Below are 18,427 nucleotides of genomic sequence, written 5' to 3' on the forward strand. Positions count from 1 at the left end.
TTCTCTTTTTCAGAAGAGCAGGAGCCAGTCTGGAGGAGCCAAACCAACAGTTGAAAGTTAAAGGTGTGTCGTCGCAAAGGTTACTAGCCAACGGGCCAGTGACCGGACAGACGCGGCAAGCAGGAAAATGCGGAAGGGCCCCACGCAGGACTCGTGGAGTGTGGGGGGCTGATCTTCGGTGCAGATGGTGCTTGGGGTTGGGGCTTCTCAATCCCCGGTGCACAACTTCGAGGGTGCCTCAGAAGCTGCGCTGGAAGATACTCGCCACTTTTCCCAGGTAGCCGGTCCCACCTCTCTCTCGTCGCCTCCACGGATCTCAGCTCGGCTGTGGATGTGGATCAGGGTCGGAGAATTCTGGAAGTCAAGGCTCTGGTCAGGCTCTGCAGTCGGTCCCTCGTAGAACTTCAGCAAAGGGAAAGTCTCTTGATGGTGCCTGTTTGCACAGGGTAGCCACTCCTTGGCCACAAGGGAGATTCTTCAGTCTTCTTCTTTCGTCGAATGTCGAAGGTCCAGAGTTTCTGTTCAAGTTGCAGGTTCAGGATAATCTAATTTCCTGGGGCCCAGCTACCACACTTATACTAATCTGGGGGGCTGGGTTGCCTGCTAGGTCACGCCTTATGGGTGGGACCTGGGAGGGGGGTGGTTACACCCCCTTCCCTTTGTCCAGTTTCGCGCCAGGACTGGGGCTGGAGTGCCCCAGCACCGGTTTGAACTGGACTATGCATGGGACACCTTGTGTGCCCCAGGCAGTGTCTCGTTTCTTTCATCCCTCCCTGCCCCAATACACTAAGGCCTCTCTGGGGTGGTGCTCGCACCTCCCAAGGCAGGAAACCTATTGTCCAAGCCTCCCGTGCCGGGATCACTCCCAGCAGCAGGAGGTCAGACTTGTGTCGTGGCAGCAGCATCCATTTTGTGATGCTGGGGCTCTGGTTAACTTTAACCGGGTAAGTAGGTTTCAACATGTCTTCTCCCTCTAGAAGGGAGGGATAATATCCTCATCCCCAGAAATGGGATGGGGGTATTATTCCAAAGTGTTAGACACCTTACACGACATGTTTTGATAAAGCCAAACCATAGTTACCATAACCGTTTAAGATTATAAGGCACTTTAAGAGTATATGGTAGGCTATATCATAGAACAGCTATAAGGACATGGTTCCGAAAGCTGCAGACAGGCTCAGCTCATGCTAGAGCACCATCTCACATGTTACCAAGCACTCTGCCTCCAGGATTGTTAAGGCCTGCCATAGGAGTGGCTGATAGGTATACATGTGTCTATATGTAAGATAGGTATAGGAATACTACACCTAAGCAAGGAGTGATTACACGACCTTGCCCCAGCTGAGTGATCAGCCAGTTGTGCCATAGTGGAAGGCCAGGCCAGGGGTGGCACAATATATGCTGCAGCCCCTGGTAGGCCTAGGGTACACCTATGCCCTGGGTACCTAAGGTACACTGTACAGGGGCCAATAAGGTGATCCTATCCAATTGGGTTATGCACCTAAAGTACATAGTATTAATTTAGAGAGAGAACAGCAGGGCTGTGGGTCTGATTAGCAGGCCCACAGCCACATCTAAGTTTAAAACCAGTAAAGCAAAAGCAAAAAGTGGAGGTGAACATAGAAAGCAGACCCTACTCTCCTACAGAAGGAATGCCTTCAGTGCGAGACGAATCACCGGGAGCTCCAGAAGGTTGAAGTGGAGCCCGGACTCCGCCGGAGACCAGAGGCCTCTGATCTCGGCCTATCTCATCTGGCCGCCCCATCCCAGAAGGGACGCATCTGTCACCACTGAGAAGTTTGGTTGGGGAAGGGAGAGGGATCTGCCGTTGACCAAATCCTGGTTCGTTAGCCACCACTGTAATTGGTGTGCATTGCCCTCCGAGATCTGGACAACATCATAAAGACTTCCCTGACCCTGCGCCCACTGGAACTTCAGGTCCCACTGCAGAGTCTGCATGTGCCACCTGGCATGGTCCACCAGCAGGATGCAGGAGGCCATGAGGTCTAGTAGCCTCAGGGTCATTCTGACTGAAACCCGGAATAGAGGCTGAAAGATCGGAATCATAGGCTGAATATCCCAGACTCGCTGCTAGAGAGGATGAGCCCGAAACTGCACTGTGTCCAGAACCGCTCCGATGAAAAGGAGCTTCTGAGAGGGAATCAGGTGTGATTTCAGCACATTGATGGTGAACCCCAGCGAATGCAGGAGGTCGGCTGTAGTCTTGAGGTCAGAGACGACAGCCTGGGGCGAGCCCGCCTTCAACAGCCAGTCATCAAGATAGGGGAAGATTGGGACCCCTGATCTTCGACCACCGCCATCACTTTCGTGAACACCCGAGGGGCGCTGGTAAGGCCATACCGGAGCACAGTAAACAAAGTGCTCGAGGCTTACCGGAACTGCAGGTAACGCCGGTGGGCCGGCAGGACGGGAATGTGAAAATAAGCGTCCTGCAAATCCAAAGCTAACATTGAAGTCTCCAGGGTTGAGAGCAGACAGGACCTGAGCCAGTGTCAACATCTTGAACTTTTCCTTCCAAAGGAAGTGGTTGACGTTCCTGAGATCCAATATAGGACGCAGGCCCTTGTCCTTGGGCACCAGAAAGTAGCATGAATAACAACCACGATCTACTTCTGGGGCAGGAACGCGCTCGGTGGCTCCCTTGGCCATGAGAGCTGTAACTTCCTGTTGGAGAAGGGCCAGGTGATCCTCCGACATGCGATGGAATTGAAGTGGCATGGCGGGGTAGTCTCGTAGGGGAGGGAGTAGCCCCTTTGGACTATTTGCAAAACCCACCTGTCCGACGTGATGCTGAGCCAGTGGGGGAGGTGATGGCGAATCCTGCCGCCCACTGGTGAATGATGGGCCTGGAAGGTCAGACTAGGAGGGTTTGGAGGCTGCTACAGAGGGGGGCGCTGGAGGACCGCCCGCCCGTTGGCCTCCCGAACCACATCAGTGGGATTCACCTCCCCAGCCGCGCAGAGGCTGGACAGCTTGCGTAGGTCTGTGGCTCTGGACAGAACATGGTGGGGCATCCCTTCCGTAGCCACGAAAGGGACGAAAAGCAGACTGCGCTGGGCGGGAGGTAGAAGCAAGGCCTAAAGATATGGCCGTAGCCCTCGAATCCTTAAAGCACACGAACACGTTGTCTGCCTTCTAGCCAAAAAGGCGATGGCCATCAAAGAGCATGTCCAAAGTGTTGCTTGGACATCACACGAAAAACCAGTGGACCTCAACCAGGCGTAGCATCTCAGTGCTACTGACGTGGAAATAGTCCTGCCTAGTGAGTCGGCGGTGTCTAGCCCACACTAGATGGCGAACTTCGCTGCGTCTCTCACTTCGGCCACACCATGGGAGAGCACGGCCCGGGTCTCCTCCAGGCACTGTGGCAGTACCAGTGCAACCATGTCCCCCACAGAGTGGGAGTAACGGCCCAAAAGACATGCGGTGTTAGACGACCGCAGTCCTAAGCTGGAGGAAGAAAACATCATCTTCCCAAGGTGGTCCAGCTTCTTGGATTCCCTATCAGGTGGAGCGTTAGGGAATGCGCCCTTGGAAGTCAAGGCTTGGAACACCAAGCTCTCAGGGGTGGGGTGTTGGGAGATGAAAATGGGGTCGCCCAGAGCCAGGCGGTGGCGTCGGGCAATCATCCTATCCACAGGAGTCAAAGTGCTGGGCTTGGACCAGGTGCCCAAAAGGATGTCCATGAGGGCCTCATTAAATGGCAGCAGGGGCTCCGAAGAGGCAGCTGCCAGCTGAAGCACCTCGATCAGGAGATTGGTCCTGACTGCAACCGTAGGAAGCTCGAGGTTGAGGGCTTGGGCCGCCCTACGCAACACCACTGCGTAAGATGCACCCTCCTCTGTAGTCATAGTAGGGGGAGAAAGCATGTTCTGGGGATGTATCCATACCACTGACCCAACTCTTCTCTCCAGTCCGGTTCTTCCTAGTGGTCTGCTAGAGGGTCCACAGACCCCACCCAGACCTCCTCACCCTCCTCTGGTAGACACTCAGGGCGATAGGGAACACCAGGGGAGAACAATGGCACAAAAGTACCTGTCGGCGGCGGTCCAGACGTCGGTCCAACTCCAAGTCTACATCAAGGAGGAGGCTGGGGTCGACGTCAGCTGGGGACACAAACGGCGTAGGAGGCGGTGGCGTCTCTGGAATCGGCACCGAAGGAGGTGTCACAAGGTCGACCAGATCCTGGCCTGGATCCTTGGAGGCCTGGCGGCACCGGAGCCGAAGCCGTCAGCATCAAAGGCCTAGAGCCCCCAACCGAGTCTGCAAGGCCAGAGGGCTGCCCGAAGATGGAATGCAATGCTTCGTCAAAGTTGCAAAGCTGGGCAGGGGTCGCTCAGGCACCCGGAAAGGGAGGCGAGGCCGGAGTCGGCCCAACAGGTTCCGTGGGCGGAGCTGGACAACTACCTTCCGCGTCAGCCGATGGAGGAGGAGAACGCAAAGAGTGACTGGTGCTTCTTCACCTTTTTGTGCTTCGACTTACCCGAAGACGAAGACTTGAATGAAGAATGGTGGTGACGACTCCGCGACTGGTCCCACGACCTCCCTCTCGACTGGGACCTCGAACAGCGAGGAGCTGACTGCCGGGTCTGGAGAAGCATTCAGGACCCCTCACGCAAAGATTTGGGTTCATGGCCCGGCAGTCGGATCACGACTTCGGGTCGTGGTCGCGCTCCAAGCACCAAAGGCACATTAGGTGCGGGTCCGTAACAGACATCAGTTTGTGACAGGAGTCACAAGCCTTGCAGCCGGTCTGTCGATGGGACATCTCTCTATGCACCAGGAGTCGAACGACTCGAAAAAAGTCGACAAAAGTTTTTTTAAAAATGACTAAGGGTACTGCTCTCTCTCGGCAGATCTGCGCTGGCTGGGGCGGAAAAAGAAAGAACTGACGTCAGCACGCAGGTGCGGCATCTAAGTAGATACCGCAACGTCATTTCAGCGAACAAGACGCCAACGACAGACGCAGAGTTGACCGACGCCACCTACCGACGCGCAGGGGTACTGCTAAAGAAAAAATCTCCGGATCCAGTGTGATGCCTGGGGGTAATTCTAAGGTAAGGAGTCTATAACTAATATTCTCTTTCAGAAAAAAGTATTAAACAGTTCCAAGTTCATTGCTTAAAACCGGATCGAGGATGGGACATCCCTGCTTATCCCAGGATTCGAAGGACTCGAAAAGACGTTGACAAAAGTCGCAAAAAGAGTCAAAAAGTGACTTGAGGTACTGCTCTCTCCGAATCTGCTCTGGTTGGCGCGGAAAAAGAAATAACTGTCTTCAGCGCGCGAGGGCGGCATCTAAGTAGATACCGCAATGTCTTCCCGGCAACCACGATGCTACCGACGAACGCAGAATCGACAGACGCCACGTATCGACGCACAGGGGTACTGCTGATGAAAAAATTCTCTGAATCCAGTCTGATGCCTGGGGTAATTCTAAGGTGAGGAATCCATAACTAATTGTCTCTTTCAGAATATCTTCTTACCAAGATGGTCCAGCTTCTTGGACTCCCTATCTGGGGGAGCAGAAGGGAATGTGCCTTTGGATGTTGAGGCTTGGATCACCAAGCTCTCAGGGGTAGGGTGTTGGGAGAGGAAAAGGATTAGTTACTTACCTGTAATCCTAGTTCTCATCCAGGGGTATACTCATCAAAGTCATAATCTATGAATAATCCCCGCCCATGAGCGGGATCCCGGAGCATATAGAAAATACATATATACACATATATACATATGCATATGTGAAAACGTATGCATGCAGCCTAAAATGTTTCAAACATGGCAAAAATGCTGAAATTACATAGGTTTGCATTGTAGTACCCCCAACCCATAAGGAAAAAAGGCAGCACTAAACAATTGTCATACAATAATGCTTTATTGCCATAAAGCAAACTTGTAATTGCAGGCATTTGCCTGTAGGCTGCAGCAGAGTACTAAGAAACAAAGAAAACTGACACCTTGCCTTTAAGGCATTAGAGTAGGGGTACCGTGCCTTTAAGACCTGCAGGAGACCCCTTGCTCCCATGATGCACCACAGGTGGCAGTTAGGTCAATTCTTCTTGATGGTGTATATGCACCTGAGTAGATCTGCAATCAATAAACAATAACTTGAAGGGAATGCTCGTCCGGGGAGGTGGGTGGGTCGCTTATGACTGATGAGTATACTCTTGGATGAGAACTAGGATTACAGGTAAGTAACTAATCCTTCTCATCCAGGGGATACTCATCAATAGTCCTAATCTATGATTAGAGTGGCAAGCCCATACCCAAAGTCTCGCGGATGAGCAACAGAGCATGTAGAACATGAAGTAACATCACATTCAAACTGCAGTTATGCTAACAAATTCCTCAAAGAGGCCTCCCCCCCTGGGCATCGGCCTGTGCATCTGAATCTAGGCAGTGATAGCATGTAAAGGTATGTATCGAGCGCCATGTAGCTGCCTTGCAAATCTCAGATATAGGAACGTTGCGAAGGAGAGCTGAAGTAGAAGCTTTCCCTCTGGTAGAGTGTGCTCGTGGTCTGCCCTGCAGAACCTTGTTGGCTAGTTGGTAAGACAAGGCTATACAGGAGACGATCCATCTAGAAATAGATCTTTTGGAAGCAGCCAGCCTGGTATTTGTTGAACCATAATTGACAAAGAGCCGGTCAGACTTCCTAAGTGAAAGGGTTTTATCAAGGTAAAACTTCAATACCCTCCGGAGGTCTAGAGAATGTAAAGCTCTCTCCGGGGGAGTGGTTGGCTGAGGAAAGAAAGTGGGCAACGTGATAATCTGATTGATGTGAAAATCCGAGACCACCGTGGGCAGGAAACTCGGATGAGTCAGCAGCACCACTCTATTGGCATGGAAAACAGTGTAAGGCTCCTTGCAGCATAGGGCCTGAATCTCACTTACCCTGCGGGGTGAAGTGATGGCTACTAAGAAAGCAGCCTTCCAGGTCAAATGCTGCAAAGATGCCTTATGAATAAGCTCGAAAGGAGCACCCATCAATTTGGTGAGGACAATGTTAAGCTCCCAGGGAGGCGAAGGGGACCTCACTGGTTGAAACACTTTCTTAAGCCCCTCTAGGAAATCTTTGACCACAAGCAGTTGAAAGAATGAGGTCTGGGTAGGAGACTTTCTATAAGCTGTAACAGCAGCTAAATGGACCCTGATGGAGGGGTACTTCAGGCCTGACCTTGCCAAGTGCAGTAAGTATGGAAGAATCACTTGCTCTTGACCTTGAGTCGGATCAATAGTGTTGTCCCTACACCAAAGATAAAATCTCTTCCACTTGAAGGCATAAGACTTTCTAGTGGAGGGACTCTGCTTCCCTAAGAATGCCCATACAGTCAGCCGAAAGGTCTAGATGTCCGTACTGGATGACTTCAGGAGCCATGCAGTCAACCGGAGGGAGGGGAGGTTGGAATGGAACACTCTCCCCTCGTTCTTGGTCTGTAAGTCTGGGCGGCAGGGCAGCCTCCGGTGTGGAACCTCTGACAGTTGGAGGAGATCTGGGTACCACCACTGGCGTGGCCACTCCGGCGCTATCAGGATCATTCTGGTGTTGGTCCTGTATAACTTCTGTATGACCGCCGGGATTAGAGGGAGCGGAGGAAAAGCGTACAGCAATGTCTGCGACCAGCTGATCAAAAGTGCATTCCCCTGTGATCCCTGCTGGGGGAATCTGGACGAGAAGACTGGGCATTTCGTGTTTGCCGCATCTGCGAACAGATCGATGTCCGGCACTCCTCATTGCCGGAAGACCTCCTGAGCGACGTCTTCGTTGAGCACACAGTTGTGCGCTTCTACAAAGTCTCTGCTGAGGCCGTCTGCCTAAACGTTCAGGGTTCCTGGAAGGTGAACTGCGACGATTGAGAGACCTCTCGCCAGCAGCCACTGCCAAATGGATTGTGCTTCCAGAGACAGGACACGTGACCTGGTAACTCCTTGCTTGTTCAGATAGAACATAGTTGTTGTGTTGTCTGTCTGAATCTGAATGTGGCTGGATTGAAAAGACGGATACAGGGATTTGAGCACCAGATGGACCGCCCCTAGCTCCAAGAAGTTGATGTGATAACTTCTTTATGTGTCGGACCAGAGACATTGTACCTGAAGCTGGCCCATATGAGCACCCCAGCCTTGCATTGAGGCATCTGTGACCACTGTCTGTGTTGGAGGCGTCTGGTGAAAAGGGACCCCTTGCAGCAGGTGAGAACGTTTCATCCACCATCTGATGGAGTCCCTGGCAGCTTGGTGGAGGGAAACGCTATCTTCCCAGCGACCTGACCTCTGAGACCATTGATCTTCGAGTGCTTGTTGTAGAGGCCGCATGTGAAGGCGTGCATAGGGTACAATGTAGATGCATGAGGCAATCGACCCCAGTGGTGAAGACACTTGCCTGGCTGTGGGAAGTGCAGTGTCGAGATGAGTGTGGCACTTGAGAAGCATTGATGACAACCTCTCCTCCAAAGGACACACACTTGCCTCTGCGGTGCCCAGATAGTGTATCCATTGAGTGGGGTTGAGGACCGAATTCTTGTAGTTGACTTGCAACCCCAAGGAATGCAGCAGCTTGAGGCAGTATGAGAGATGGCTCTGGAGTAGCACAGGTGTGGAGCTTTTCAGGAGCCAGTCGTCTAGGTAAGGATAGACGAAGATCTTCCGCCTGCGGAGGAAGGCAGCTACTACTGCCATGCACTTGGAGAATGTCTGTGGGGCGGATCTGAGGCCGAACGGAAGCACTCGATACTGGTAGTGGTAACGAGAGACCTGAAACCGGAGAAATTTGCGATGTTTCATTGAGACAGGAAGTAGGCGTCCTGCAGGTCGATGACACACATCCATTCTCCCTGGTGAAGGTGCGGAAAGATTTGATGCAGGGCTAGCATTCTGAATTTTTCCTTTCTGATAAACCTGTTCAGCAGGCGCAGGTCGAGGATATGTCTGTACTCTTTGGCTACTCCTCGCTTTTGAACTAGGAAGTAGCGGGAGTATACCTCCTGGTTTCTTTGGAGAGGTGGGACCTTCTCTATGGCCCTTTTGGATAGGAGGATAGATACTTCGTCCTGTAAAAGCCGACCTTGAAGTTGAGGAAGGCGCTTCAATTGAGGGGGCACTTGCGGAGGGGGAGACTTGAACCTTAGCAAGTAACCAGGCTGCACAATATTCAGCACCCATTTGTCTCTTGTTATGGTTTCCCACTCTTCCAGGTGAAAAACGATACTCCCTCCTACCGGAGTGGCGAACAGGTGCGGAGGAAGCAATGCCTCACTGTTTGGAAGGCTGCTTAGTAGTGGACTGTTGCTGCTTGGTGTTCCCTCTTCCTCTGCCACGACCCCTCTGCTGGAATTGGGGCATCTGCTGGTTCTGGGAGGACCATTGAGGGGTTTGAACCCTCTGCTGGAAGGAACGTTTGTCGCCCTTGCGCTTCTCCAGACCTACAGCCTTGACAGTATCCAGCTCTGTCTTCATTTTATTCATTTTCTCATCAGCGTGAGCCCCGAACAAGGAGGAGCCGTTAAATGGAAGATTTAGGATCTTCTTCTGTGCATCAGGCTTGAGGCCTGTTAGGCGCTGCCAGGCTGAGCGCCGTGAACAGACGCCATGGGAGTAACCATGAGCGGCGAGATCTGAAGCGTCCGTTGCCGTACTTATAACTTGATTGGCTACTAGTACACCTTCCAGTAGAATTTCTCTGAAGTCCTGCCGGTCTTCTTTGGGAAGCTTTTCGGTGAACCTTGAGAGGCGTCCCAAAGAGACCTGTCATATCGCCCGAGAAGGGCAGAGGCACTTGCAAGCTTCATGGAAGAAGCCGTCGTATTGCACATTTTCCTGCCATAGGAGTCCATCTGCTTACTGTCCTTCACTGGGGGGACAGAAGATGACACAGACGCTGAGTGAGACCTCATGGCTGCCGCCACAATGACGGAGCCCACTGGTGGATCAGCTCTGAGAAATAAGGGATCCTCGGCTGGGGCCTTATACTTTTTGGCAATCCTGGATGGTACAGAGCCCACCGTAGCAGGGGTGAGGAATGTGGCCATAGCTGGTTCCAAGAGCCCTGGCACCAAAGGAAGCAGCAGTCTAGGAGCTGTGCGATGGTGTAAGGTGTCGAAGATGATCGATGTGGGAACCACAGGGGTATGCAAAGTGATGTTCAGTTTCTGCGCACCCCTACCCAGGACATCTGAGAAGGTCGCGATGTCAAGGATGGGAGACACCCGCGATGGAGGAGTTGAGGAGAAGGTCGGAGAATAGTCCCGGACCGAGGACCTCGTGGAGGAAGACCATGTGGGCGATCTTGTGCGTCTTCTCTTATGGGGACGGTCGTGATGAGAGCTGCGACGACCCCTGGACCTTGATCGGTGCCTAGAAGGTGATCTTGGTCTTCTGTAGGGAGACTGACGACCCCTGGACCGTGATCGGTGCGTGGAAGGCGATCTTGGTCTTCTGAGGGGAGACTTGCTTCTCTGAGGAGAGATCCTAGAAGGCGAGTAAGTGCGAGAGTAGTCCGAGCCCAGACTTCTGCAGTCACCTGTCCCAACACCTTCCAGCCAGCGAGGCGACAGACCATACTTTTCTCCAGCATTAGGAGATTTCTCAGGTGAAATTTGCACAATATGCAGTCCTGGGGATGATGACTGGTCCCCAGATGACATCTCCTCTGTGGCCGCTGCACTTTTGTTCCTTGACGTCGAATGCCTCGACGTCGAAGTCTGCGTCACCATCAGCGTCGATCGAGGGGATATGCTATGGGAACGCCGTCCCGCTCTCGATGGTGGTCTCGACGTCGATCGCCTACGGCGATGTGGAGACCTCGACCTCCACTTCCGCCGTCGGCCTGGTGATCTCGACGTCGATCGCCTACGGTGATGGGGCGATCTCGTCGTCCACTTCCGCCGTCGACCTGGTGATCTCGACGTCGATCTCCCATGGCGCCAAGTCGACGTCGATCTTCTTGATGTCGAGTGTTGGGACTTCGACGAAGCTCTCGACGTCGACAAGCCCACTTGTGGCGAGATGTTCGCCGTCGTGACTCTCGACGCTGACCCCCTTGAGGGTGGCGGAGAGTGTCTCGACGTCGACGGAAGCCTCGACGCCGACTTTTCAGGTCTGTCAGGACCCACTGTCTTCGAGCCCGAAGTGCTGTGCCTCAACGCCGACTTACTTGCATGTGGCGGAGAACCTCGACGTCGAGATGGTGATTCGTAACTCGACGCTTAAGAGTGTCTGGGTCTCTTTGACAGCGAATTCGAATCTTCTGTTACCTCCTTCTTTGCGGACTCAGGAGAGGTGGTATGTCGCTGTTTTCGGTGTGGTTTGCTTGAAGAAGGTGGTTTGAAGACTCCAATGGTCACCTCCATGATGGCTTCTGTCCTTCTCCAGCTGGGCATGAAGTTTTATGCGCTCTCTGTCATGCAGAGTTCGCTTGGAAAATTTCTGGCAGTGGGGACACTGGTCAGGATTGTGTGAGGATGGAAGACACAGAATACACACAGAGTGTGGTTCTGCCAGTGCCATCTTATTGCCACAGGAAGGGCATTTCCTGAATAAGGCAGGCCTTCTGACTGGAAAAAATTAGTGATAGTCCAAAAAACCAGTAGAATACGCCTTAAGGAGTCAGAAAATGTCGAGTTTTCTGAGAAAATATCAAATAAATCACTTTCAGTCAAAAAACTGAAGAGCTCAAGCTCCAGGATCCTCATAGAAGGAGCCGGAAAAAATAACTGACCTAACTGCCACCTGTGGTGCATCATGGGAGCAAGGGGTCTCCTGCAGGTCTTAAAGGCACGGTACCCCTACTCTAATGCCTTAAAGGCAAGGTGTCAGTTTTCTTTGTTTCTTAGTACTCTGCTGCAGCCTACAGGCAAATGCCTGCAATTACAAGTTTGCTTTATGGCAATAAAGCATTATTGTATGATAATTGTTTAGTGCTTCCTTTTTTCCTTATGGGTTGGGAGTACTACAATGCAAACCTATGTAGTTTCAGCATTTTTGCCACGTTTGAAACATTTTAGGCTGCATGTATATGTTTTCACATATGCATATATATATATATATGTATATATATGTATTTTCTATATGCTCCGGGATCCCGCACATGGGCGGGGATTATTCATAGATTATGACTATTGGTGAGTATCCCCTGGATGAGAATGGGGTCGCCCGGGGCCGGGCGATGGCGTCGGCCAATCATCCTATCCACAGGAGCCCCTGTGCTAGGCCTGGACCAGGTGCCTAGAAGGATGTCTCTGAGGGCCCCATTGAAATGCAGCAGGGGCTTCGAAGAGACCGCTGCAAGCTGAAGCACCTCAGTCAGGAGATTCGTCCTGACTGGCACCGTAGGAAGCTCAAGGCCCCAGGCTTCAACCATCCTACGCAACATCACAGAGTAAGAGGCTCCCTCCTCCGTGGTCACGGTAGGGGGAGAAAGCATGCTGAGGTCTGGGGGGGTATCCAGACCACTGGCTTCCCTCAACTCCTCTTTCCAGTACTGCACCTCGACAAGGGGGAGGCCAGGGTCAACGCCGGTCAGGGACACAACCGGCATCGGAAGTGGCAGGAGGTGTCGTGAGATCGACCGGCACCGAACCTGATCCAGGCCTGGATCCCTGCGGCACTGGAGCCGCCAGCATCTTAGGCCTAGAACCCCCAACTGAGTCTGTGGGGCCCAAAGGCGCGCCAGTGGAGTCAGGCTGCCCAAAGATAGAGTGAAGAGTTTCGTAAAACTGGCAAAGCTGGGCAGGGGATGCTCCGGCTCCCGGGAAGGGAGGGAAGCTCGGAGCCTTCTCAGTAGGCTCCGCGGGCAGAGCCGAAGGAAGACACCCTCCGTATCCCACGGCAGCCAGGGAGAACACGAAGAGCGACGGTGCTTTTTCGCCCTCTTCTTGTGCTTCGACTTACCCGAAGACGAAAACTTCGATGAAGAGTGATGGCGGTGACTCCCAGATCGGTCCTGCAACCTCCCTCTCGACCGGGACCTCGAGCAGCATGGAGCTGACTGTCGGGCCTCCAGAAGCTTTCGGGACCGCTCCCGCAAAGACTTCGGGTTCATGGCCCGACAGTTGGAGCATGACTTCGGGTCGTGGTCGCGCTCCAGGCACCAAAGGCACACGAGGTGTGGGTCCATGACTGACATCAGCTTATGACAGGAGTCCCAAGGCTTGAAGCCGGTCTGTCGATAGGACATCTCTGCGTGCACCAGGAGTCAAACAACTCGAGAAATTAGTCGACAAAAGTCGAATAAACTCTAGTCAAAAAATGACTAAGGATACTGCTCTCTCCAGATCTGCGCTGGCTGGCGTGGAAAAAGAAAAAACGGATGTCAGCGTGCAGGTGTGGCGTCCAAGTAGATACCGCGACGTCATTTCGGCGAACAAGACGCCAACGACGGACGCGGAGATGACCGACGCCACCTACAGACGCGCAGGGGTACTGCTAAAGAAAAAATCTCCGGATCCAATCTGACACCTGGGGGGTAATTCTAAGGTAAGGAGTCTATAACTAATAGTCTCTTTCAGATATAGAATGAAACAATTCCAAGTTAATTTTAGCTCCAAGGTTGCTGACTTCCGTGTTAACCTTTAAACATAGACATCTTGCTGTTTCACTCCCAAATGCATATGACATGATTCTGAATGGTCTGAATCTAAAGAAGCTGAAGGTAAGAGAAGATTAATTTATTTCAGTTACTGTTTCATACCTTCTTGATTGGCATACTGACAGCGTAAGAATTCTTCTTCATCTTCAATTTCTTCAACCTCCTGATCATCAGACTTATTTTCGTTCTGTGAATAAATGAGTAAATTACAAGTTATGCAGCAGTACAGCAGCTGATTGTGCTCCCAAAAACTGTTTTTGATAATTAATAAACCTTGCATCAAAAACAGAAAACAAAGTATTAATCTTAAAAAATAAATTCTCTTGCCAACTTTTTAACTTAATGAATTCCCAAAACACACAATAGTAGTAGAGTACTGAATGACTGACAAATGTTTTTCTAACAACCAAAACGCATACCCTCTCCTGAAACACAGGGCCCTCCCACAAGACAATCTTCTTGCCCACAGGTGTAACACACAATGAGGAGGGATTACAGTCCGTAAAACCAATGGGTGTGTCACCCAGTGTTCTATACTTGTTTGTGAATGCATGTTGCTGGCTCTTTAAAATGATACTGGAAATGGTCTGATTCTGTATAGACACCAAAACGTTAACTCTCCCTACAAGAGAATAGAAGGGAGCATATCATCTGGTGGAGCATCCGCATGAAGTGGTATAGAATTTTCCCTAGTTGATGCCACGGAATCATCCTACTTGTCGCTTTGATGTACATGACCCATTCCACTTGTCGCTACGGTGTACATGACCTTCAATGACCTCACTTAACTCTCCTCCTCTTCTTCTGTAATGTCTGCTTGGGCTTGCCAAGGTTGGTGGACCACACTTGGACAGGGCTTATGTTGAGCTGATGGAGATGGTTGCGAAGGAGGCTGTGACTGTGGCTATATGAGTGGAGTCATGCCAGAACCAGTAACTTTGCATCATAATCAGCCATCAAGGGGAGCATATTGTTAATAAAGTCAGTAGGAACCTAGATTATTGGTGAATTTTTGTATTAAGGTGCTTCATAATGCTGGTCATTATCGCTTCAAAGTGTGAATGTTCTTACCTCCAGTTCATACCATCAGGGTAATGTAAGTGACATACATCTTCACCCTGGCAAACCTCTTCATTATCATGATCTTGACACACATCAGATTCATCATCTCCCAAGCATTTAACACTGCAGCCTTTACACCAATGGAGACATTCTGGGATGACTCCTGTGTGTCCAGAATTTTGATAGGTAGCAGCAAGGAGGACTTGGTGGGAGTACTAACCTCTACCAAAATGTCCTGTAGATGGCAATGTGGCTGTCAACAGTCTCAAAGGCGACAATGAATTTGTCATCACCGGCACAGTGGTTATCAAATGCATTGTCAACTGGAGAAAGAGCTTGCTTGCACAGAGATTTCACGGATATGTAAAACTCTTACTTAATGATCACTGAATACAATTGCTGTTGTTTATTGCCTGTGAATGTAGGCAAGCTCCAATAGGACTGCTACTTCTCCACTCCATGTCTTGTCAGTTTATTTGAAAAAAATCTTAAAAAGAGTCAGCTTCTCTCCTAAAACATGACCATTACAGCTTTTATTTCCTTAAGAGAAGCTATATTTTATGTAGTTCTTAATCTAGACCGTAGTGTTTTGACTGCCATGTTTTTATCTCTGGATCATCAATTAAGTTTGAGTAGCACCATTCCTACTGTCAGTTTTCCTTTCTGTAAGGAAATGCCATTTTTTTCATGGTCACCAACCAAAGTTTTGAACTGATGTTGCTGGTTTTCCGACTCAAGAGTGCACTGAGGCCTGCTAACCAGACAGGTGCTGTATATCACAAAAGGGGAAGATGTGTTTTACATGTTCCACCAGTAAAAACTGGTAATTTTCACAGTGGAAAAGTGAGTAGCCCAACTGGCGAGTGCAAAGTTACAGGCTGCCACGGCAGCCTTGCTAACTACTGACTGGGACTACTAAAGTTGATACTGTAAGGTATCACACAACTCCTTACATTAAGTCCGACTTGATCCCCCAACTCGAAATTAATGTAACTTGTGGCATTGTGCAACTTTTACAAAGTTAACGCTTTGTTGCCCTAAATCCCCTGTGCCCTTCCACGGCTGTACACTGGGTCTAACCCCGAGGCAGAGTTCTGCCGTTCTGTTAAGACATACAAATAACTCGTAGGAAAAAAGACAATAGTAGCCTGCGCAGGAGAGGTGTTAACTCTCCCTACAGGAAGGCACACTGGAGTTGGCCCAAAAGGCGAGCTTCAAACTTTAAAGGAGAAGCTGCTTTTGAAGAGTAAATGGAAAACACTTGGAGGGGGCTGCTGTATTGTTTAGGTAGACAAGCTGGCACTCAGATCGGCGAGGGGAAACAAGTTGCCAAATCTGTATTCCAGGGACGTGCAGTCCCCTTGGTAGCCACACCTCTGGGTTGGGCTAGCGAGGTTTGTATGCCAAGAGAGGGGTACTGCCATGTTGGAAGTGGACAGAATGGTGCATCTTTGGATAGCTAGATGCCGCACTTCACAGGAAGTGGTCATCAGGAGAGAGGAAACCTGGTAGCCCATTGGATAAATCCGCATCCTACCAGGAGGCATTTTTTCTGAGCAAAAATAGGGTGCCCCTGGCACCCAGAACTCAGATCTTGATGGACTGCAGAAGAGGGCCAAAGGAGGACTGCCCTGCTGCACCAAGGACCCGGTGAAGAGAGGCTTCATCATCTTGGACTGCACCTGCTGAACCTGGTGGCCAGCCAAGGAGAAGGGACTGTTCCTGCTGTGTCCTGCTCGTGGAGAAGTTATTCCCGACGCCCAGCCGAAGCACAAAACTCCAAGGGTCAGTTGGCTGACCTACTGTTTGCAGCACAGGGCCACAACGGTTTGAGAAGACTGCTAGGGAAATTTGGTAGCCCAGATCTTCGCATTGCCACTAGTTGCTGCTGTGCAGCACATAGACCAGGATCTCAAAGCTGCGGGACCCGGGACAGCTGTTGGAGTGTCCATTGGTCACCCAGAAGGCGAGTTATCGTCCAAGGAAGGATTCCGCTGAGACTGCAATACTGGACAACTGGTAGATAAGTGGTGACTGGACTTCTGCCAGGACAGAGGACTTTGAGAGACGCTGACCCCTGTGGCCAGGACCGCATCATGAAGCTCGTGGACAGAGGGGTAGCCGCAGAAAGACCCCCGAAGACCACATTGCCTCCACAGCATCTCCAGCATCCTGTACCCCTTGCATCAAGACCACTTTCATAAGAACCTTTGTACCAAGAACTTCCCAAAGACTGCTCTTCCTCCGAGGTAAATGTTCTTAAGAACCTTGCTGGTCCCCCAAGACTGGCTCTCTGAAGGAGTTGGTCACCTAAAGTAAGGAATGGTTTCTTACCTGTAATCCTGGTTCTCTCTCAAGGAAATTGCCATTGAAATCATAAGCCCGAAACAGTCCCACCCACTTGTGGGGACCCTGCAGCAGTGTTTTTCAAGTCACATCTACTTCACCTTACTTTGGAAAGGCCAGTAAACATATGCAACAGAGATGTAAAATGTTGCAGTCTTACAAACAATATAGTGCCAATCTTACTGAATTACGTAAAAAATGTAGAAGGAAAAAGGCTCATACCCTTTTCTCACAGGTCATCTTCATCGATAATAATAAGCACTGAGTAGCTTAGCAAGAACATCCCCCCAAAATTCCTCGAAGGAAGAGATTAAAAAGGAGAACAACATAATTAGGTAAACAAATACTTTAGAGATGCTTGTCCCATTTAGTCTTCAGTCTTAGTGTACAAATCAATACAATAGTGTCTCGTAAAGGTGTGAACCGATCTCCAAATTGCAACTTTGCAAATCTCAGCAATTGAAATGTTTCTAAGTAAATTAGCAGTAGCTGATTTACCTCTGGTGGAGTGGGTTCTACTTTTACCAGATAGGGTCGTTTCCTTTTTGATAACAAAGGACTATGAAGGCAAAATTCCACCTAGACAAGCAACTATGAGCTTTATAAATCACTATTATTATTTATTATTGTTTAGAAGTGGCATATCCTGTCCGCATAGGACCATAGATATTTTTGTTTTTAGATCTTTTTATTGCATGAAAATCCTCCCCCCCCAAAAAAAATCTGTGACATTAAGCAGCAAGCTTCACTTGAATAAAACATTGGTACACAGCAGCACATTTCCATACAGTGTCTGTAACCCCAGAGCAACACAACCAACTCCCCCAACAATTTACAGGACAGAAGTAGAGCCAGTGTGTCCCCGGTCCCAGACATCTCGATTGGTATCCATGATAGGAGCACACCACTCTTCCAGATATACATTCCATTTCCCCCATATTTTTGTCCACTTATTAGGACAACCCCTGCTTTCGTACACAACCCTCTCCTCCTGCATACACCAATCCATGCCTCTCTTCCAATCACTAAGCTGCAGTGGTGTTCAAGCTGCCCACACCCGTGCAATGTAACATTTAGCTAATATTAACCTAAGTGTGAGCCAGAGGTGATCCATGCGGGTGATTTCAGTTTTGTCCCAAATGTTTAGAAGGTGCCATTTTGCTGTAGGTGCCTGTTGGACTTGGCCCTTTTTGCAGGGTCATCCCTGAACTTTTTGCCTTCCTCCTGTATTTTTTCTGTCCTGTTTTTGTTTGTTTTATGACTCTGGGCACTTTACCACTGCTAATCAGTGCTAAAGTGCATATGCTCTCCCTATTGTAAAGTGATGTATGGATTAGTGACTCCATGATTGGCTTATTTGGTTTACTTGTCAGACCCTAGTACAGTGCACTGCGTGTGCCCAGGGCGTGTAAATCA

At 50.3% G+C, this 18,427-nt stretch overlaps 1 protein-coding gene across 21 annotated transcripts in view; it reads right to left on the reverse strand.

The window, feature by feature from the left end:
- The window catches only part of MAP7D3 (MAP7 domain containing 3), a 1,121,308-nt gene that overhangs the window by 264,809 nt on the left and 838,072 nt on the right, over positions 1-18,427 (reverse strand). For all 21 annotated transcript variants that reach the window (XM_085607948.1, XM_085607945.1, XM_085607942.1 and 18 more), the window contains one exon: positions 13,706-13,790. In XM_085607948.1, coding sequence (XP_085464074.1) covers positions 13,706-13,790 — 85 coding nt within the window. The remainder of the gene's footprint in view (positions 1-13,705; positions 13,791-18,427) is intronic.

The sequence above is a fragment of the Triturus cristatus genome, chromosome 5_2, assembly GCF_964204655.1.
Source record: "Triturus cristatus chromosome 5_2, aTriCri1.1, whole genome shotgun sequence".
Taxonomy (NCBI): Eukaryota; Metazoa; Chordata; class Amphibia; order Caudata; family Salamandridae; genus Triturus; species Triturus cristatus.